This window comes from Lepidothrix coronata, unplaced genomic scaffold (genome assembly GCF_001604755.1).
Source record: "Lepidothrix coronata isolate B3197 unplaced genomic scaffold, Lepidothrix_coronata-1.0 Scaffold3, whole genome shotgun sequence".
Taxonomy (NCBI): domain Eukaryota; kingdom Metazoa; phylum Chordata; class Aves; order Passeriformes; family Pipridae; genus Lepidothrix; species Lepidothrix coronata.
In genome coordinates, this window is record NW_016690183.1 from 12,756,825 (window position 1) to 12,780,100 (window position 23,276).

The 23,276-nt window shown below is 39.9% G+C and overlaps 1 protein-coding gene across 1 annotated transcript in view; it reads left to right on the forward strand.

Moving 5' to 3' along the window:
- TBX20 (T-box 20) overlaps positions 1–23,276 on the forward strand; it is a 34,152-nt gene that overhangs the window by 8,905 nt on the left and 1,971 nt on the right. The window contains exons 4-7 of the mRNA XM_017823503.1: positions 425–533; positions 6,019–6,177; positions 9,633–9,709; positions 20,483–20,592. Of these exons, the coding sequence (XP_017678992.1) occupies positions 425–533; positions 6,019–6,177; positions 9,633–9,709; positions 20,483–20,592 (455 nt within the window). The remainder of the gene's footprint in view (positions 1–424; positions 534–6,018; positions 6,178–9,632; positions 9,710–20,482; positions 20,593–23,276) is intronic.

Genomic DNA, 23,276 nt, shown 5'->3' on the forward strand with positions numbered 1-23,276 from the left:
CTTTACTGTCTTTCATTATTAGCTGTTTTTCAGGCATTAATTAATTTGGGGGAGATGGTGTCTTGTTCTAGCAGCAATTTGTATTACCCTAAGCTGTCAGGAAATCTGTGTCCATGAAACTACTGCATATCCCAAAAGCAAGATGATATGTGCTTTTTAATTTCATATGGAGGTGATGCCCAGGCACAAACCAAGAGGCGGGATTTTATATGAGCAGACCTTCTCCCTGTGTTTTTTAGATGGTGTCTTGTTCTAGCAGCAATTTGTATTACCCTAAGATGTCAGGAAATCTGTGTCCATGAAACTACTGCATATCCCAAAAGCAAGATGATATGTGCTTTTTAATTTCATATGGAGGTGATGCCCAGGCACAAACCAAGAGGCGGGATTTTATATGAGCAGACCTTCTCCCTGTGTTTTTTAGGTTGTATGTGCACCCTGACTCCCCATTCACAGGAGAGCAACTGCTGAAGCAGATGGTGTCCTTTGAAAAAGTGAAACTCACCAACAATGAGCTGGATCAGCACGGCCACGTGAGTAGCCCTCCTGGTGTGAATGGGTAAAGGAATGTCCATAGGGGAATTGCTTGCTTGTGCCACAGGGTTAAGCTTGCAGGAGAGAGACTGAAATGGGGAAAGTTTGTTATGGCTCCCACATTACACCTCTCTTGGCCAGCCCCTAGTACTACAGTGAAAGAAGATGTTGTGTGAAGCTTGAATGTGTTTGGTTTAACACATTTTAGGGCTCCTTTGGGTTCTTCTGTTGTTGAGGAATAGGCAGCTTAAAAATCAGGGTTTTTTTTTTTTAATATTTTATAAGGTAGAGCCCAAGTCAACGGTTCAAATCATGGTCCTGCTGCCATCAGAGGCAGAACATTCATCAGAGACAAGTTCAGGGTGGATACAAGCATCAAAGTAAGGGATAGAAGTAAGGCAGATGAGCCATTTTTTGTGCTTCTGCTTGCATTTTGTGACTTGGCAGTATGCTCTGCCACATGCAATGGCCAGCAAACCCATGTGCTTTTACATGTGTGATTTGAAGCTCCCTCTCACTTCAGGCTAGAGCTCTTTACTTCCAGGCTCATTGCAGCCTGGGCATAGAGTCAGAAGAAAATACTGATGTGACATCAAAACAGGGCCTATAGAATTATAAGAATAAATGTGCTTCAGTTGCCCTTGAGATAACTGTAGGTTAACTGCAAGTCAAAGTGCCAAAGTCTGGACTTGGGCCTCTAGAGGAGCAGGAGGTGCCAGTTTGTTGTCACAAGCCCAGAGGCTGGCAGCTGGTAAATAGGATGCAGAGCTGCTGGCCACGGTTTCCTGCTATCCTCTGTTAGAGGGAACAACTCCTTTAGTTACCTGACTATCTACTGGTAGGTGGTAAGAAAAGGTATTGTCTGTCCTGTCCTCTCCCCTAAAGTGACTGTGAAGTGCAGGATTGACTTGGTAGGGCGTCCAAATTGCAAAGAAAAAACTAAAAGTGTTGCCTCTGGGCTTGGTGGTTCTCTCAGGGAAGGTAGAAGGAGCAGAGGGATGGATTTGAAAGAGTTGTTGGCTGAGAACAGGGCAGTTCAGAGGAGAGAGATTAAAGGCAGTGTTAGTAAATGAGGTGTTGGGAAGAGAGGAGTGATTTTGAATTCTAAAGCATTTGTAGCAGTAACTAATTTGTACAGCTGAATAATTAGGGTATACAATGTATCAGAAACCCCTTTCCTAGTGTGGCATTTATTGACTCTGTGAAACAGTGGCCATTTGTCTGACCTGTGTTCTGTGAAAATGTTTCTCATCCAAAAGAGAATTTTTACTAATTTCAGGACCTGAGAATTGAATCACAACCATGATCATTTAAAATACATCCCAGAAATAACAAGAACAAAATTATTTTAAAAACCCCAAGCAAACAAAAAAAAGCCCAGAAAGCCTTGTGTTGTTCTTTTGTAAAGATCCATTTGTGGGTACATTGTTCTTGAATTCAGTTCCCACCGTTTTTCCTTTCATGACTGGTGGAGAATGTATTTTTTTCCCTCTCTTTTATTTCATAATAAGGGCAAAGCTGAAGATTTGTGGGCTCTATCACCGAGTGATGATAGAGCAGTATACGTGAGCACTTAAAAAGAAGCATTTTTCATCATAACAGGGGCCATGTGTGCCTCTAATAAAGGGCTTGCAGCAGTATATTGCAAGCTAGTTAGGAGCAGTGCAGTTCCCAGAAGCCCAGACAAGTATAAAGAAGAAGTAGGTTGGAGAAACTGTCGGGAACAGAGACATGACAGAGCAAGAAGACGTAATCGTCTCAAATACAGGCAGTGGGAGAAAATGATCCATAGTGTTTGAGATACAACCTTCCCTTTAATTTCCAAAGAAGCAGTAGAGGTTGATCCCATTCTTTACACAAAGGCAACGTGGATGGAAAGTTTTGCGTGTTCAGTTAAGAATAAGCCCTGAAGGCTTGATCCTGTGTTGAGATTTGCCTGACAGGTATTATGCCTTCATGGAGCACTCCCTTTTTAATATTTTGTGAGTTTTTATATTCCAAATTAGGGTATCAGGTTTTATATGAAGCCCTATTGAAGCTATGTAAATACCACCATTGGATGATCAGTAGAATAAAGAAAGAAATTAATTCTCTGGAGCCTTTAAGGAGGGCTCACTGTGCTACGGCCCATGGCATTTCTGAACTCCTGTGTACTAAGAGAAGGGGAGAATTGAAGCACCATCCCAAATCTCTCCCTTCAGTTTGAAAGAGCCAGTCTTTACTGGTGAGAAGTTTTTAATTATGTTTGATAAAGTGTGTTGGTTTCTGAGGAAGTTTGGATGACCTAAAGGATGCCTTTGGATACAAGTTATAGGTAGAGAAGCTAGATCCAACCTGATTCCATCTTGTTCTAGTTGCTTTCTTTCTTCAACCTCTAGAAGACAGTTTTGGGAGTTCAGATAATTGTGGTGTTTTATTTGTAAGGTGGTCATTTCCTAAAAAGGATTCTGGAGAGAAGAGAGGCCTTTGTTTGTTCTAGCATTTATTTGTTTTCTCCTATTCCGAGACTTTTGGTGTTGGCAAGCATTTCTGCATGTGTACCTTCAGCAGCATGTGTAACCCCATAGCTATGCACATATTCTCCCCAAGCATCAGGCAGAAGTCTTATCTCTGTGTGCATGACATACAGCTTGCTCTGTGGAAATGCTTTCAGATATCCTTACCAGAGGAAGGAAATGGCTCCTATCTCTGGATTTTTATAGCTGAGTGAGTAATTCCCATTTTTCTGGCTGTGAAACATTTATGAATGTGACTTTTTTCTCCAGATTTCTGGTGATGTTTTTCACACAGAGTACTTTCTTTAGGTCTTCTGGTTGCACTTTGTTGGGGTGGCATAGTTTCTGGTTTCTGGTGAGGTGAACCATGAGTGTATACATTATTGTAATTGCTTTTCTGGCATTTACAATAACAAAACTTAAACACATGAATGTTTGCGAAAGCAAACAGAAAGGTGTGAACATGGCCAACAAATAATTGTGAAAGCAGGGATTTTGAAATAGCCACAAGGAGTTATGCCCAGGATTTTTTAGAGTCAACCACGAAGTTAGGAACTTCCATGCTTTTAGAAAGAAGACTTTGCCTGGTAATGCTATTCTTTGGTAAATATGGAAGCGGCATTCACAGCACAGTTCCTGGATTCAAAACCACCTTCAAAGTTTGCAGCTGGCATCCAGATTGCCTCTGGTGACTGGTTTGTAGCCAGTGGGAGCCAGATGCCTACAAACCTGCCTGACCTTACAGCAATCAGGATCCTGTAAGGAGGGATCCTGGTCATCTGCCCAGCTGCAGGCTGTCAGCACAAAGGTAGATGGGGTGGCTGGGAGCCTGTGGCTGGGGGGCTGCTGTGAGTATATGTGCACCTGATGTTTCTTTTGGGGCATGCCACTGTAAGTATCACAGAGCTGGCATCAGGGATTTTCTGCTAGCTACACTATGTGGGCAGGGCACTGCTTGGACTTTGAGAACGCTCTTGGAGGCTACTCTGTGAGGTCCACCCTGTGTATCTAAATCGTTTGGGCTGTTTTGATGGTCCTAACATAAGAAGTTGCATGGATATGAAGGGGTATCTTTGTGCTCACTTTATTATCAGTGAGTATTACAACATTAGCAGCTTGTGTTCAGGGGTAGGTGGAACACTACATGTACAGACCCTCACATAAAGGAAATAGTGACCTTAACCTTGGCCATGGATCTTTTGTGACCTTCTGGCTGTATTTGGTACTTGTTTTGTACCTGAATGACCAGGCTTACCTTTGGTGGGAATGAGCAAGGTAGAGCTTCGTGGCAGGGGATGTTATGTTTGTGCACTTTAATTTTTGGAAAACTTTCATAAAGGATTATGTAATCTTGTTTTAGAAATGTAGTTTTTTTATCACAATTTGCATTCACAGAGGAGTAAAGGCAAGGGCATATGTGAGAGCTGCTCTGTCACAGCTTTTTCCTCCTTTCACTCGGCTGCTGCTCAGATGTAATGCCTTGGTGTTGATATCATGGCCATTTAAAGGCAATGGAAAGTACCAAGGTCTGTGGGCCAGCCCTTCAGTAAGCTCATCACCATGCATAAACCCTCCTTTAAAATGTCTTTTCCATCTGCCTGGAGCACTCCAAGTGATTAAGATGGTAAGACAAAATTTTACGTAGAGATGGAAAAGTGCTAAGGGTATTAAAGGCAAGGTCCATGGCTGTTTGTGAGTGCCTGTATAAAATGGTGAAGTGCTTTGAGAAAGGACTGAGTTGGTAAAAGCAGACATGCAACATTTTAAGGGAAACGGTTCCCTGTCACTGTAATGACTTCCTTGATGCTGTGTGCCTTTCCCCAAAGTCCCAGTATGAGTCTTGGTAATATTTGGCCCCAAAGGAGCAGTAAAGAAGATGCTGGTGGAAATTGTAGCCATGATAGAGCTGTCTCTAAGCTCTCCACTCCAATGCAATGTGCAACCTTTCTCATTGACTGAGTTAGCATGAAATACTGCACCACTTCTGTTGTGTTTCAGTTGAAGTTAATGCTTCCTGAGGAATGCACATTAGCTATTCCAGATGTACGGAGCTGACTGTAATGTCGTTATGGCCCCTGCAAAATAGAACCACCCACACCAATGCCAATTTCGTCTTGTGACTGTGATTATATCCAAAACAAGGGTTGGTGTGAGTCGAGCTCTGTATTTAATTCTTATATTGTAATACTGTGGTTAGAGGCAGCCGAACAGGCCTCCAGCCAGTGGTAACTGAAGCAAGTGGGACTCTCGGTTTGACTCCAGTGAATGTTGAAATTGGTTAGTTGGTACCTTTGGTAGGTTTAGAATTGTTTTGCGAGCTCGTAAACAATTATTAATGAGGACAGAATAGCAAAACCTTGTCATTTTGGGGTTCTGTACTAGTTTCCCTCCTTGCTCTCATTTTTGGTAGTCTGCGGTAAAGAGCATCTATGAAGTAATTTGTTTTAAAGGTTTGCCACAGTGAAAGGATCCATGGAGTTTTATTTTTGGTCAGCCGGTTTGGGCTGCTGCTGGTGGTGGGTTTTTGGATGGGCCTTATTTCTTCTGTCGTTTTTTTCAGAGGGATTTGTGACTGTTTTCATTCTGCACCTGCACATTTTTGCAAGTGGGGACTCTTGGTCATTAGCTTTCAGGAGTTACATATTTACACCTCCAAATGGGGCACACTCTGGGAGTAACTAATTCTGTGCGTAAAAAACACCTCATCTGTAGGAACAGGTATTTATGCTTCAAAAAATGCATGCTCACCAGTGGCGTAGGAGTGAGAGGAGACTAGCTCCCCGAATGCCTGCTTTTCCACCTTCATTTCCTGGAACTACCCAAAGGAGCAGGAGAGTTTTGTTCTGAAAACCAGCCCCTGGCTAGTTAGATTTCAGATGTCTTCGCTGCAGTGTTAATTAGATGGGTTTTTTTCCCCTATGGTTTTATAGCCTTCAAGTGTCCTGTCAACCTTCCTCTCAGGACAGGGCTGTGTCACTCTTTCTTGCAGATCATTTTGAACTCCATGCACAAGTACCAGCCAAGGGTACACATCATTAAGAAAAAGGATCACACGGCTTCTTTGCTAAATCTGAAGTCAGAAGAGTTCAGAACGTTTATCTTTCCAGAGACAGTTTTTACTGCTGTTACCGCCTACCAGAATCAGTTGGTGAGTACAGTTGCTAATTTTTACAGTTATAACTAAATCCCACCCTGCCAAAAACTCCTTTTTGCCCCATCGAAACTAGGAAAGTTTCTGACATAACCTACCTTTCCATGACAATCTTATTCACATTCAGGAGTAATTCTTAAATATATGAGTAGTACTACTGACTTCAAAGAGCCATAAGGATTATTTATGAGAGTAAATATGACAAGTAAGAGGCTTTCTTTCGTCTTCCCTTCTGTCTATACAAAGCTGTTTGGATATTAACATTTAGTCATTTTCTAATTATAGCTCATTAAAGAACTATTCTTATTTGCAGTGATCTTTCATGCCACAAGCTATGAGCTGAGAGAGATTCTGGTTTGCACATGATGATTTCATGGGCTTAAAAAGTTGACTAATTAAGCAGTAAGGCTCAAATGTAAGGAAAATCACCCAGAGATATGCTTTTCAGAGGCTGACCAGATTACATCCAGATGTTTGAATTTCAATTTGCATGCTAGTGAATAATATATACAAAATGGAGGCGATCATAACAATGGATTGCTAATGAGTAATTTTAGGAAGTCTATAAACAATAAGAGACCAGAGGCTCTGCTTGACAGTGGACTGGGCTTTAATATTTAAGTCAGTAGAAATACGTTGTTGCCTTCAGTGTGACTCAGAGCATGCATTAAGGGCTTAATAACTATGGCACTTTGAAAATAAACCTATTTCCCTCTTTAGTTCCCCCAAGTTAAGAAAAATATAAGTACTCTCCAAGCACGTGGGCAGGCAGCATCACAGAGTCAATGTACCTGATGGATTATTTAAAGAAGTCGGCATTTCTTAATGTGAAGCAAAAGTAACTGTTTTTGAAATGCTATGAATAAAAGGAAACTACTGCATAGAGGGCCAGTGAAGCTCTGAATATAATAGTAGTAATATTAAGTCAGTCCTATTACAGACACCATATCCTGCTTTAAGGCTTCGATGTATTGATTTTAAACTCGGGTTTGTATCTGAATGCTGCAGAAAACACATTCAGCACCTGGCAATCTCAAGCATATGATGTTTGGACAGGCAGTTAGATTTTTTCATGTAACTTTCTATAGAAACCAGCAAAATAGTAACAGGCACAAAACCAGCTAAACCTGGAATTTATTCTGTAGGATGGATTTTTGTCTACAGATGATATTTACACGAGAGATGTTTCTAAACTAACCTTCCCAAAGCACATACATTGAGTCCTGGAAAATTTCTCAATGGAACATCTCCGGAACCCCTAGAGGCTGATGTTGTCATTTTATTTATGACTAATGAAAATGGAGCCTTTTTTCATTTTTGCCATTTCTTTCAGAACTGTTTTAAGGAGGGATTGATTACATTTCTGGAGGTTATTAGATAAAAGCTAAATACATTACACTTTCAACAAACTATCTCATAATTTAAGATTTAAAGGGCATGCATTTATTTAAACAGTCAAACCACTGCCACAGAGTTGAATTGTAGGTCAGATTTCATTTTAAAATGCTTTCTAGCAGATGTTCTCTGATTGTTTGTGAGACAGTCTCTCAGGAAGAATATGGCCATAAATGATTGTGAGTCTCATCTGGCTTTGGTGGATACAAAAAGTTTCTCTTGTGATGTCATACCAAAACTTTAATATTAGGAAAATGGAAGTTTGATTGGTGAAAATATGCTCAAGAGATGAATAGACATCCCTATTGTTCTGTAGTGCAGTTGGCTTGGTGTGTTGGTGATCTAAGTCAATGGAACTAGTTAGAGCTTGTCTTTTTTCAATGTAGTTTTCATAATGCTGCCATAAAAACCTTCACTGTACGTGAGGGACTAACTTGCCACTCTATGCAACATCACCGTGAGTCAAGGGCTTATGGATATCCTGGAATTAAAATGAGATTATAACTAACTTTCTGAGCTGTTTCAAGGTCCTTGTGATAAGGCTGTAGGGTTGTTTCCACCAGTTGTACCTGCATGATGAGACAGCCTCAGATCCCTGACCAGTACTGAGGTCCCATGTTGTTTGACCAGCCCACTGAAGACCATTAATTAAAAACTCAGGTTTTGTCTTTGTCAGCACATCCCTTCCTCTCTGTGTTTCCCTCCCAGAAGACCCCTTTCTCAGAATTAAAAGTTGAGTTCAGTTGTCCTCTTTATCTTACTTTTTTATTTTGGAGGAGAAGCCACCCTGTTTTGAAATACCTTTGTTTGATGAGAGCACTTTATTGTTTGAGGATTTGGAAAAGATCCTTTCATTTTTTTTTCTTTCCTGCATCTTGAGGCCCAGGTATTAAAAATGACGTTGTGGCCTCCTCAACATAGTTTTTTTGGAGGAAATTTAGGCTGATAAAGCCTCTTAATACAAAATGTTGAAAGCTGTTTATTTTCATGGGCTTACACTGGAGTTGATGGCATTCACTGCCTTGGAGGATGGTCCTGTATTGTACCTCATCAAGCTATAACTCCCACTTACAATTTTATTTTTAACTCTTGGAAGGAAAGTGGCTGGAAAATCCAAATATTGTAATGACATCTCAGGTTTTATTCACCAAATCTAAATTGGTTGGACATACAGAAAATTTGGCAAGGACAATAGTGTATTTTTTTCCTGCTTCCCAAAAAAACCACGTTGAAAGCCACTACCATATGCCTGAGGAGTTTCACTGCAAAGTTAGGGGGATACTTTGTGGCAGAGGGATTCCTGGTCAATGTGTTGCTCTGTCGGAATAGGAAGGCTGACTGAATGACTGGATAGGTTTGTAGAGGTTTGCAGCTGCTTTCGAATAAGAGTTTTGATTGCAAGATCTCTTGTTTTTCAGTACTCTGATAGTTTCAGCTGTGTTACTCCTTTAATCCAGGTTCAGTCACTTTAAATATGAGTTCTCCCCAAATTTTTCCTTCCCTTCCTCAGCCTCTTTTCATACAAAACCAGTTAAACTGCCCAAATGTGATGGCTGGTAGGCCTGGCTGATAACATTCCATCCCAGAAAAAAAAAAAAAAAAAGAAAAAAAAGAAAAAAGGGGTGCTGAACTGAAGCCACGTCTTCAGGTCTGCAGATGGCAGCTCCTAGTTCGGGCTCTTAGTAGTTCATGTGCAGCTCCACCAAGAAGGCTTAGCTGTTAGCAGTGGTATTTGCATTGCTTGTGGAAAAGACAACCTGATTGATGCTGGTAAAGTATTTGGAAGCTGTAATGCTGTCCGTGGGCGAGTTCCTCCTGCTGTGGGCAACATGAAGGCTGAGCCTGGTGTGTCTTTGGATCTTTCCATTGCCATGTGTGTAGTACACCCTGGTTTGCCTCCTCAGCTTTGCAGTGTCTTGAGAGCAGCACACACACGCACAGACACACACAAGGAACACGGGTAAAATTAGCAGTGAATTCAGGAGGATGGATTGGTTGACACTTTGTGCGCTGCAAACACTATATTCATGTAATGTTGCTCCTTTCTGTGTTTCCAGATAACTAAGTTGAAAATTGACAGCAACCCTTTCGCTAAAGGATTCCGTGACTCTTCCAGACTCACTGATATTGAGAGGTAATGGGGACTTTCTGTTTACTTTGCATGCAGATAAGATAAAGAGAAGAGACAGTTTGTAGGAAAAGCATCCTTTCAACTCCTCAGAAGCTATGCATTTTAATGTTATCTTATTGCATATAGTAAGACTCCACCACCTCCTTTAAAAATACTTATAAACTTTATAAAGAAAGAGCTGTTTTGAGTTTTGACATCTGTTCCAGTTGGGGCCAATATATTTGTCTTCCTAAGGGGGCTTCTTGAAGGGGGGAGAGGGTCAGTTTTACAACTTCAAAATGAAAAGCTTTTTTCTTATCATGCCATTTAATCCTATTGAGGGCTGTGAATTGGGTCAATGGGAAACAAGGGCAGTGGTCCTGTGAAAAACATCTTTACACTCCCTAGTGCTCAACACAGTGAAAAGAAGAGAGGAGAGCTCCCAAAATACACTTCAGCAGTCCCAGACGCTGAATTAGCATTTATTGCCATCAGTATGAATCCAATAACTCCCGCTCTGACAACAAAGATGCCATTTTTGTTTCACAAAAATTGTGCTGTAGGCTGCACCGGGGGAAAGCTTTATCTGGAAACTGTTGAGTTTTGTGTCTGTACAGCTCATTACAAGCAACTGCTGCCATAGGGACAGAAGCATTAACCCACAGCTGAGTAGTAAATAAACTTCAATCTCTTGGCAGCTTTTCAGCACATCACATTTTTATGATATCGTGTCAAATAGTTTGGCAAATGAAGCAAATTAAGCTGCCTGTGTCCTTTAGGCTGGAAGAGAACTCGATGGAGATGGATATAGCACATCCAAATTTTCCTATGAGCGCACAGTCATGAAAGAAAGTTTGGAGAGGCCAAAACCCTCCAGGCTCCTGTGTGGGGATATCCAGATGTATATGTGAATCATCTTTCACAGGTGCATATAGGAGACAAAGTGCTCACTGGGGTCATATTCATAGAGTTAGGCAAAGTCTTTACAGCATTTCAAAAGTACATCTATCTAAGCAGGTCCATGGATGGGAAATAGTGATATACTTTATACCTTACTGGTGACTGGATCGTTAGGGATCCATTGAGTAAATAGGTAAAAGAACAGTAATTTGGGGAAAGAAAGCTTGCAGCTGCAGTGCACACTTGCAAAGTTGTTGAAACTTGTTTCCTAAGTGAAAGCCTTCCCTGAAAAAAAAAAAAGGGAGATTTAATAAAAATAGCATAGCCTGCTGTATTGACAGAATACTGAGGTAAATAACATTCAAAGCTCAGGTTTGTATCCAACAAATAGTCCAGAAAGGACCTGTTGGAAGAGATTTCCTTGTTTTACAGACAGGAGACATCTAACGATACAGCATTGCAAGGGCGGAAAGAGTCTGAACAGATAAGCTGGGAGAAAAACTTAGTTACCTCTGAGCAGATGAAGGGACTATCGTGGTGCTGGATATGAAGGGAATTTTTCCAGAGGACATCTTATTATAACAGCACATGGCATGGAGTCAGAAATGCTGAGCATAAGCTGCAGTGCCCTTTTGTTTATTGATAAGTGTAAGAATAGAGCCTGAAACAGGCAGCCGAGCCCAGGCACGAATGTTACCATGAAAGATAAGGCAGACAAACGTGAAGCCTACAATAAATACAAGAAACAGAATGTCAAAAGTATTGAAATGACATTAAAACTCTGGATTTGAGAGTCCAAGTTTGGTTAAGGTCTTATTTTGACTTAAATTGGAAATCTGAGCCCTGATTAGCAAACAATAGTATTTTAAAATACAAAACCTGCTGCACAACACATATTATCATGAGATAATAAAAGTGTAATATGCAAGAGGGCTAGTAAGAGGTTGTTTGAGAATTTCCTAAGTTATACAATATGGTCCAGAAATACCAAGGGTTTTATTCCGTACTGGAATTAAAATACTCAGGCAGATGAGAATGTAATTCTCTAAGTGCCCACTAGTTCTATAGATTTCATATTAGCACCAGCAAAATTGCTTAAAGAAATCTGAAATAAAGCAAAAGGAATAGCAAAGTGAGATATGACAAGAGGAAAAATTTCTTACTTGATGTCTATTGCAACATGCATTACAAGTAGGTGAATATTGAATACTACAACATAACTCTTACTCAGCCTAGTTGGAAATGTAGTTATTTCTGTAAGATAACCACTGGAGAAAAATACTTATTTGCCAGGGAAAAGACTATGAAGGCCAAATGCACACTTGTGCAGCTCTTGGAAATGGAATAGTTATCTAGAAGCTGTGAAAATACTTTCCATGCACTCCTCCCTAAGCAGGCCTGCATACAGCACATGCATGAGTAATCTACAGTGTGGTGCAGCGATCCTAATGGCCTCCCGTAAAGCATCCTGTGATGTTAGGGCCAAGAGAGCACTCATTTATCGTGAGTTCCAGCTTTTCCAAATGACCTAAGTAGTGTGAAAGCGTACAGAGCTTTGTATTTCATTTCCAGGTATTTAAGCCTGCTTTTTCCTAAACAGCCTTTGGGGAGGGAAACAAATCAGATCAATTGATCTTTAGAGACCTAAAGAAATTAAATTAGTCTGGAGTCAGTTACTGCACTAAACCATCCAGTAATTGGATTGCTCCTTGTAACTGATTGAAAACAGCCTCTATCTGTAACAATATAGGGAGCTTTTCTTTGCAGTAGATCTGAGAGAAAAACACATCTTTTTATGACATGATGACAGAAATTGCACTTTTTTAACCTAATTGAATATGATTTTATAAATATGTGACTTTAACGATTTCAGGCTTTCCATTCTAGATTTATGATCCCTCTGTAGGAAATTCAAGCTGCAAATGCCTTTAGGATTAAATCTATTGGCATTGTATGTGTTGGAGTTAAATAATATGTGTAAAGGTAGTGAAATTAGCAAAACAGTAGAGGAAGTAGGTAACAGCAAAGCTGTTGAAATGCTTGCATTTTCTTTTGTTCCTGTGTAAATACAATGGAATGGTTTTCTTGTACTCATGGCTATATATGCGAAGCTTTTAACCATTGAAAAAATCTTTGCTCAGTTTGGTATATACGAGTTTTTAGCAGGATGCAAGATTCCTTCCACAATCAACTCTTTCCCAAATTACTTGTGGTAGTCTATCTATGGCAATGGGCAGACTTTATCTGGGGCTACTGTGATTTAGATAAGTTTCTGATTCACCTTTTGATCTTTTTATGTGGTATTTACATTTCCTCTACTATAAAAAAGCTCCCACAGTGGTCATGATTGAAGAAACCAAACATTTAGCAACAATTGCCAGAATGTGAAGCTTAACATGCTGTGGGATGTTAACTATGGGATGCCAAATGCAGTAATGGGGATGAATGTGATATTTTTTAATGGTAACCTTTGTGAAAAAAGACTACTACAGGATTTCTAATGAGAAATTCACTCTGGAGATAAGATTTCAGGGAGTACCTTTGTTACTTTGCTGAAGAAAAAACTGCCAAAGATACAAAGAATGCAGAGGCAGAGCCCAACAGATGAATTTTTTCATCTTGAGTATGAATTTGTCTTTTAAATTGTTCTGAAGAATCAGCCTGTTAAAATTAAATAGGTAAATAAAACCATCATTGTTACATACCATTCAAACAATTCAGTGAAAAAGGTGCTAATTTCAAGAGCATGAGTCAACAGAAGACTACTGAATCATAAAATAATGATCCAACAAGAACTGACAGATCATAATCATGCTTGTTTATTTGACGTTGCTTGTTTATTTGCTTGTATGTGATAGGCAAGTTCAGGGTGTGGACTTGTAATTATTAAAGACAGTTAAATGAGTATACCCATCTGCACAAGTCCAGTAATGCTTCTGGGAGGTAGATACATACTTCAAGAGGCAATATGGAAAAGTATTGGTTGCACACCCAAGCAATTTTTAGGCAGAGAAGGGAAGGATGGGGTAGGCAGGGTGTGAAGTAAGAGAGCTGCATCCTAGCTGGGTTTGCATGGTAATAAGTTCAGAATTTTCCCCTGAGGAGCTTCATGTATGAAATATGGAAATACATTGCACTGACTTACAAGGCTGTAAGCAAAATGGATGCTAATGCCTGGATATAGGCACTGCCCTGCTAAAGTATGAGTCAAAGCCATATGCTTGATGATGTGCTGTGCACAACAAACTCTCTTCCATCCCTTCCCTGCTCACCGCACAGAGCTGCCTTCCTCCCCATTTCCACTGCTTACTGCTCATCTAGAAGAACTTTCCTGACTCTTGAAAGCCCCCTACCAGCAGCCAGAAATACACATATGTACACTCTGTGATCTACTCCCATGTCGATGGTTAAGTATAGCTTTGTCATAGTTCTCCAACGACTCAAACTCCCAGATTATCTTTTACCCTCAGCTAGTTCTCAGTCTGTAAATGTAGGCAACCAGCCACGAGATATCATCTCTGATGTTTAGGTTTGGAGAAGAAGTGAAGTCCTGAATTTAGGGACAAATACCAGAAACTCTGGTACTTAATGCCTCATACCTAGTGCCATTCCAGATATTGCTGATGCTTTTCCAGCCTTCATCTGCTGCTCCAAACAGGTGGAGGGATTATCTGTGTTTTCCAGATCATTCCTTCCAGACCACTGCAGATGGCTTGATGTCTTAGCACATCTTCAAAGCACTACCTGCCTTTGTTTAGACACCTGATTTATTCACTTCAAATCTGGTTCCTCTGACTTTGCTTGTTGTTAGCCAGGCAACTGTTCCTTTTCATCCAGCAGAAAGCCCTCTACGCCAGTTTAAACCTCTTTAGTTCCCAATGTTTTAAGCATGCATACCCTGGCTCATTTTCTACTTAGTTGTGCTGTTATCTAACTTTTTACTTATGCAAAATGATATAAAAATGTTTTATTTTTCTAGTAGTTTCCACTCATCTCATGCAGATGTAGTGTGTGCATGACAGTAGGGGAGGATGTCAAATTAGACCTACGGTTTCACCCCAGAGTGGGTTTTCCAGGGACTTCTCCCAGTCACCGTTTCAGTACTGCTCTCTCCTCACCTCTCATCTTCCGCCTACAGAAGTAAATGGTTGCAATCACTGGGTGAGGTGGAGTTCCATGGGGCTGGCTATGCAAGATAGTTTTCTCATTTTTATTTGCAGTTGAGAGAAATGGAGTATATTGATAACGTCATGTTCCTTCTTCATAAATGTCATTACTTTTCCCATGTCATGGATTCAGCCAGGCTACATCACATCCATATGTATTATAGTTCTCCCAAAATTGCTGAATTTTTACTGAGAGGGTGACAGTAAAAATCACTGTGGAGGTACACTTGTTCTTTCTTCTACAATCATCAAAACTTAGATTTTTCATAATTCAAGTATCATTTCCCTTCTTTCTTAAAATTGTATATATTCTTGGAGTAATGCATCCATCCAACACTTGCCCAATAGTTTTGACTTCATGTGAAAGTGTTTTGTGGCTGTGTATTAGCTTTTGGGCCAAATCAGACTTCAGCTCATGTGGGCCAATGTAGCCTGTAGGCCTTGTTTCAGCCCTAGTTGGTTGGAATTGGTTTAGGCTAAGCAGTAGAACAGAGCTATAATATTTTGGTCAAGGATTTGGTCCATACCATGTCAGAGCTGAATTAGGTTCCTATGGTCTAATATTCATCTACCAGTGTAAGAGCAAGTATATGTAGCCAATTAATATGTCTGTATGTTTGTGCATGTGTAAAATAGCAAATAAAAGCCACAGGAACACAAAGGCTGAGCAGGGGTTCTGACAGCATATGTTGTTCACTCATAGCTGCTGTTACGGAAATGTATTTGTTCCTCCTGTTGTGTTGTTTTGGGTTTTTTTGGGGTGATGTGTGGTCTTTTTGTTTAGTTAGTTTTTTGTAGTTGTTGGTTTTCTTGGGTTTTTGGGGGGGGTTTTGTTTTGCGTGTGTTTTTTTTTTTTTTTACAAACTTGTTTTTAGCACTTGCGCCTTGGACAAATTAGTCATCTTTTCCCTTAAAAAAGAAGTTCTACTACAGTTTGACTTCCGACAAGTTTATTTTTGTGCCTTCTCAGTCCATTTATTCCATCTGTCTTCACCTCACCTCACTTCTGACGTCTTCTGTTATCTGGGCATTCTTCCAAACATACTAACTGGCAGCTACAAAAAAAGGAAACCTTTGAAATGCAGAACTAAAGAAGTCATTCAGGCTGCAAACTGATAATTCATACACTTTATATCCTGTTCTGTATTTTTCTTTGTGTTGGACTGAAAGGCCAAGCAAAACATGGTTGTCAGTTTTATTATTTTACTATTTTCCTGCTATTATTTTTTATTGGCATTGCCTTTCCTTATAAAGAAAAAACTAAAAAAACAAAACAAAAGAAAAAAGCAACCCCGTGACACCATGAACAGGGAGCAGATTCTGAGTATATCCTTACCTTTCTACATACCTAGCACTTGGACAGAAAGAGGGGGAAAAAAAGAGATAATGCTAAGAAGCTGCTCAGCTTTGCTCTGAAATTTGTACCTCTGATAGTCATTCCTGAAGCAATAACTTATGCAGAGGACATAAGTTCAGAGTGCCCAGCTCTGCCACCTGCTCTTTCTCACTGTAATTTGGCTTTAGCACGTTGTATTCAAAGGAGCTTGAACCTGGCTCCCAGTTCAAATCCATGGCAAGATCTTGGGTTTAGTCTGTAAAGTGTTAGTGAGTCATTTGTCAGCTACATAAGGATTTTCCTATCTATTTTTGGTCCCCTGAAGCTACTCTGTATGTACAGAGCACTATCAACTAAACCAGGCCAAAGACTCATCTTGCAGCTGCACAATATAAAGCATCCCTAACTGGAAGTTTAGTTTTGGAATCATTTGCCAGCAGGGACAAGAGTGAAATGTTTAATCAAGAGGTCAACCTGCAGAATAGCAAGATGCTCCCTGTGCACCCTAAACCCTTGCTAATTGATGAATTCTCTCAGCCCTTCATATCCTTTGGTTTCAAGTTCAAATTTTGCTGGTTTATTTCTTGCACAAAGGAGAGAAGTGCTTCATTCGTAATAAGGTTTATTGACAGGATTGGGCTCAAGGTGTGCTCCTGTTGGAATGTAGATTATTGGGATTAGCCTGAGCTCTTTTTCCCTGTTACCTCTCTTTGTCCTGCCTCGGCATCTTCTCTATGGGTGTGCTTGCCAATATGAGCTTAGTTTTTTTCCTTTCCATTTGGCACAAGGTTCCTTTTCCTTTTTCTCAAACAGCTTCAATCCCTAACTTATTCTTCTCCAGCCTGTTACCTGCTACTATTATCCAGTTGTAAACATTGCAAAACTTAATCATAGTAAAAAAAAATTGTGCCTATGTGCATGTTTTTTCTCCTCCTCTGGGTATCTTCAATATATGAGTTGAAGTGAAGACTGGGAGACTGAAAATTATTGGTAGACAACACAAAAGAATTTGACAAAAAGAAAACATCTTTCTTTTATTCAGTTGGCAGCTTGTGATCTCTCAGAACAAAGTTTATTGCTAATTTATTGATAATAGAAGAAACTGTGGAGTTCTAAGACACATTAAAAGGTAAAAATTGTGAGGTCCCAGTCCAGTATTAGATAACAATTGTCTGATCATGAACAAAGAAACAGAAGGACAGAAGCTGGGTATTGAGTGACTGGAAGTCACTTTGTTCTTCAAACAGTTTAGTGTGAAACAGCACTTAAAAACACTCAAAGAAAGCTTTAAAAAACCTCCACCATACTCTTCACTTGCTATTTTTTGAAAGTGAGCATAGAATCATAACATGGCAAATATTGATTTATCATTCAGTAATTCTAAAAATTATTTCCATAAATCCTTTGAATCATATTGAGATATCTGAAGTTGTTGTACACAGAACTATAAAGCCAGAGTCTATAATGTCTTTCCCTCTTAGTGGTACTGTTACCGTAATATTTTGGGAGTTGAAAAATGTGTTGTACTAATCCACTCTACAGAGCACCATATTTGGGTTAACCTAAAGAGTTCACTCTTCCATAAAAAGAATTTTCAGGAAGATTTTGAGATTTAAGTCCTTTTGGCCTCCATGGAAACAAGAGTATAAGAAGAAATCTGTATTCCAAACTGCCAGCTTTGTTTCTGCATTTTGAACTAGATTTCACAGACACTTAAATTTTGTTAAAGTTTTTCTTCCTCCTACCTATCTGCTTCAGAGTAAGCCCTAAGACACCTTTGTCTTTAAAGGGTAAAGAGGTTAGCTTCCTCTTTCCAACCTATGGAGTAAACTCCAAATGTTTCCATAGATTAGATGAGTTGAAACCCCTGTCTCCTCTAACTACTCTCTGGGTGGTGTTTTCTGAGCATGGAATATTTCAGCATGGTTCAGAGGCCACCACCCCTTTCCTTTGAAACACAAAGGGAAGGAAAGAAAGCTAAGTGCAGACTTCTGCTCTTGTTTTTCCAAGTGGAAGAAATAGTGCTTGGAGGAATAACTTAGAGATATACTTCATGAGTGGAGAAAACACACCACTTCTTGGTTTTTTCTGTTTCCTTTTGCACACTTAGTTGTGCTCAGCCTTTTGCATTTTGTAGGTCTGTTTGGGGGTTTATATGCAACATATGTTGTATAGGGAAAGAACAGGGTCCACCTAAAGGCTATGGGGGTCAGGTGCCTAAATTCTGGTGTGAATCCCAATGCTTTGCACTCATGATGTCAATCACAGTCTCAACCTCTAAATTGAAAAATCAGTAGGTGTTTGTGATTATAGCATAAATAACCTACATGGTTAGGCAAGATAAGCATATACAGTTTTAAATATTAAATGTCAGCTGCACAAAAGGAACTGCTTTTGTGAAATTAGTTGCCTTTCCTCGTCCAAGCTTCCACATTAGACTGTTCCCTCTGCCATAAAAACCTTTGCCTCTTGTGCCAATGAATGAGATTAATCTTCTAAAACCTTTAGCGTACTACCTGCCTCACTACATAAAAAAAATAAATAAATAAACTTACCACATAGTTTCCTGATTTTGAACTTTGCAGATTCAGAGTTCACTAAGAAGTCATCTCTCTTTTTCCTTAGAAAGAAGACAACCATGTAGAATAATAGAGTTCTCTGTCTANATCTGGAAAGAATTTAGTCTGCAATAATTGTGGGCATTTGATTCAGCATTAAATCCCTGTAGGTAATTCAAATGTAAATTTATTAGGGTGAGTTTATCCCCAAGCCACCATAGGATCCAATGTTTGGAGATGAAATTGGCCCACTACACTAAAGTCAGAGCCTGCATTGTTTCTGTTGCATCAGGATATTATTACATGCTGTAATGTCTGTCGGTATAAGCAGACATTTACTAGTAATAAAGTCAATAGAGACAATACAGACAATCACCTGAATTGCATTTATTTTTCAGACCTTTAAAAACTAGTCATTCTTTGGTTATGAATAGGTTTATATACTGTTATCTAAATCACTCAGACAACACTGGTCTAATTCATTATTCTGTTATGCTGTACTCATATGAGATCGTCTTTTGGGTTAAGTAAAATTCTTTGCATTTCACATTCTGCTTCAGAAAAAAAGCCTTATGTTTCAAGAGGCATTCAGCACATAATGTAAACAATGCCATCTGTCTTTTTCTTTGTAAAATCTTCTTCAAGATAGCCCCGATATGCCTACTGTTTTCAATCACTTAAAAGGCAGTAATCCAATTATATCATCCTCTATGTAGGAACTGCCATTGCTTTCAGTCCACTTCCAATCCTGACACAAGTAAATCACTTTGATAAGATCCTCTTTTTATTTATTTTTTTTCTGAGGAGACTAGCATAAGTAATGATGCCAGTGATAGACCAAGGACAAAATGACCATAATGGACTTTCTGTAGGAAAGGAAAACATGTGCCATTGTGATTTATCGTGTTACTGGATAAATATTTTTCCTTGGAATTTCTGCAACAGGCACACTCTCCAAGCGAAGGGCATTAGCAAGTATGAATGGACAAATGGTAAAGTCAGACAAAAACCTTCATTAAACAGCAGATTTTAAGCAGCTATTGCTACTTAGATTTCTTAAATAGGAACAAAAGGTCAAAGCCATTTTGGAAATGTGCCCAGGTCATATTCATCTTTGGTATAATGCCACCTACTTACATGGAAACGCGCTGGGAATGTGTAAGGTTGGATCTTCCTTACAAACTACTAAGGCTTATCGTGTAGATATGCTTACCTTCTATTTAAAAATGGTTTGGGTAACTTCAGTGCTTTGTGCCACAGTGAGGCAGGGGCCTGGCAGACACATCTAACCTCCCAGAATAGATGTGGCACGAGATCAGTAGTATCTGCAGACTTCCTGCTACGAACTGCCCTCGAGTCTGACGATGAGAAAGTGTGGTTAGAACTGAACTGTCTCTTGCCCCTGATTTCAGAAAAACAGGAGAGCAGCAGATGAAGTGGTCATGTGCAATTCAAAAGCTCATTTGAGAGGAGCACTGGTTTCTCTTTGAACCCAGACCAATCACTCAGCACAAATAACTCCAGAGTTTGCATTTTAAAATTTATGAAGAGTGTTGGTCTTACATTTACTGTCTGAGACCACATCCAGGGAACACAGTAGCAAGTTCACTCTATTTTGCTGAATAAGCAGGTAAGAGGTGATCAGCCATATTAAAAAATCACAGGCCAAATTCAGTATTTTCAATGTCATGCTATGAGGTAAGTCTTTTGTTAAGTAATTTGGAGAGTCTGTGTGAGAGAACTGTGATCTGGACAGGAAAAAGGTACTGTATTTGACCAAATGAATAAGGATGTTGTTTAGGATGATGTTCATACAGGAGGTTGTTTCCTTTTACAGAGAAAGTGTGGAGAGCCTTATCCAAAAGCATTCCTATGCCCGATCCCCCATTCGAACCTATGGAGGAGAAGACGATCTTGGAGATGAGAGCCAGGCAACACAAAGCAGAGGTAGGAAAATGTGCTCAGTAGGTAAACTGTGGTGACTGAGTTATGCTTGAGAAAAGCAGGGCCACAATCAGTACCGTGGTACTCTAAAGCATTTCTCTGATGTGTCTCTCTGCCATGAAGTCCTATAATGAAGAAGAGTATTTATTACTTTATGGTTCTTTGGGACATCTGATGTGCCCACGGCACTGGTGTAAGTGGTTCAGTTCAGGAGGCAGCTCTAGGGTTGCTAATATAGTCTTTGCCATCAGAAGAGAATCAGCTCTGCTTCCTCTTCAAGATGTCTGAAAACCAGGCAACTTCATTACCATGATGCTGAGAACAAGATAACACTGCCCATCTCTTAGCAGGACTTACTAGCTGGGCTCTGCACCATTTGAAAAGTACCCTATAGATGTGCCACTTGCTGTCCCTCCAGCGTTCTGTGAACAGAGGACTTAGTTCTGACTATCTTCAACCAGCCTGTAGTTACTTGCTTTGCCTCCACAGGAAGAAAAGTCTGTAGCTCCCTGGAAAATTGATATTTAATTGTTGTCTCTTAGTCTCTAAAAGGTGCTTTTCCTGCTGGGGCAATTAGCTCTCAAATGCTTTATCAGTTTGTCTGCTTTAGCAGTAACAAAGTAGTAGCAAGACAGATTTGTTCTTTGTGGGAATACTTACTGGACAAATTGCATCTGTCATAATTTGCCACTGGAAATAGATCTCAAATCCATCCTGTGGGATTGCTGACTAGTATAAACTTGTGTTGCATTATACTTTGCATGTTGACTTTGTGACCTGCCTGATATGCCACAGCCACTTGAGGTAAAGCAGTTCTATCTGTCTTCCGACTGGCAGTGCCCTTGTCTTGTCCTCTAACTTCATACAGTGTTGCTAAGATAAGAGCTTTATTTCTGGTCATAAGCTCTTTGGACTTGTGCAGGAAAAACACTTATTTTTAACTATGACTGGCTTTTCAATAAAATGTGATTAGGTGGGCTTGTTCTTACACGTCTGTTCTAAGAGCAGGTCCTTAGATTATGGAGTTTCTGGAGCAACTCCTCACCTGGTATGATACCATCCTTTCACATACTTCTGGGGGATTACCTTGCTTCATGTCATCTTAGATCTTAGGCCAGCTATTGTTGAAGACTGTTAAATTTTCCCTTGTCAGAAGGGCTCAGAGCAAGGCATCTTCTTTTCAAAAACTAAATTTCTCCCTGGTCCTCCTTTGGGAGTGACAAAACGAACAAAGTAAACCTCAATATGAGGGCTGGCCATTAAATCCTTTCTCTTCCGAAAAGAATCCCTAGGAAGGTGTCATAGAAGGAAATAATACTTTATTACAATTAATTTTATGTATAATAAAATGGTACAGTTCTGCATTTGCTCACAATATGGCAAGTGAGTAAGTGAGGAAGATTATGAATTATGGCAATGAACTTTTTTCTAATCTGTGAGCCATATGCTAGCGTGGGACGTGATTGTTCTGGGCAACCAGAGGCATGCACAGAGGGTAAAACATACTGCTCTTGCAGATGAGCAACTGGTACTGCCTTCGGTCTCTCTTTAAGTCTGGTATCCTTAAATAAGGAAAGGTCCTCCAAGACACAAGAAGAGAAATAATGTTCTTACTGAAAATCCATGGATATTTTCATTTCTCCCAATGCATTTTAAAACAATCTTGCATGCAAAGCTGATGGATGTTCTTCCATACATATGAGAGTTGACAGCCAAATACATGCATGTTGCTGGGTGGCATGTGTTATAAGCTCTCTGAGGCCTCAATTGCCTCAGAATTACTAAAGCACATTTCCTTGGTGCTGGCAAATATGGTATGTGACGTTTTTTGGAGTACTAAGCTGCAATTAGAGACGACTGCAGTTGGAGGAGTAAAATATGCTTGAGGAGGTTCCTTGTGAGATTCACAGAATAGGTTGGGTTGGAAGGGACCTTTAAAGGTCATCTAGTACAACCCCCCTGCAATGAGCAGGGACATCTTCAACCAGATCATGTTGCTCAGAGCCTCACCCATCTTGATCTTGCATATTTCCTGGGATGGGGCATCCAGCCCCTCTCTTGGCCACCTTTGCCAGTGTTTCATCACCCTCATAGTAAAAAATTTTGTCTTTATATCTAGTCTAAATCTAATCACTTTTAGTTTAAAGCCATTACTCCTCGTCACAAAGGTCATGCTAAAAAATTTGTTCCCAACTTTCTTATAGGCCCTCTGTGTACTGAAAGGCTGCAGTTAGGTCTCCCAAAAGCCTTCTCTTCTCAAGGCTGAACAACCCCAAATCTCTAAGCCTTTCCTTACAGGAGAGGTGCTCCAGCCTTCTGATCATCTCACAATCGTTAATGAGAAAGAATTACATACTTTATTCTGCATAGAACAAAGAAATAAATAACAGTGATAGACTTCCTAATTACTTCAGCACCCTCCCAGAGCATTCTCTGCTCAGATGATTTCAGCCATCTAAAGATGGAAGCTGCTAGCCTACAGTAGCATATTCATCACAAGGCATGTATTTCCAAAGGAATTAACAGATAGGAAAGGTACAAATCCAATTAAAAGTCTTTAATACACATCTGCATTCACACAGAGTATTCATAGTAGCCACCTGGAACAGAGCCAAATGTAAACCTTCTAGGCAAATCCAGATTAGCGTTCTGCTTTTCCTGTAGCGCAATAATGCTCAGATACTCCC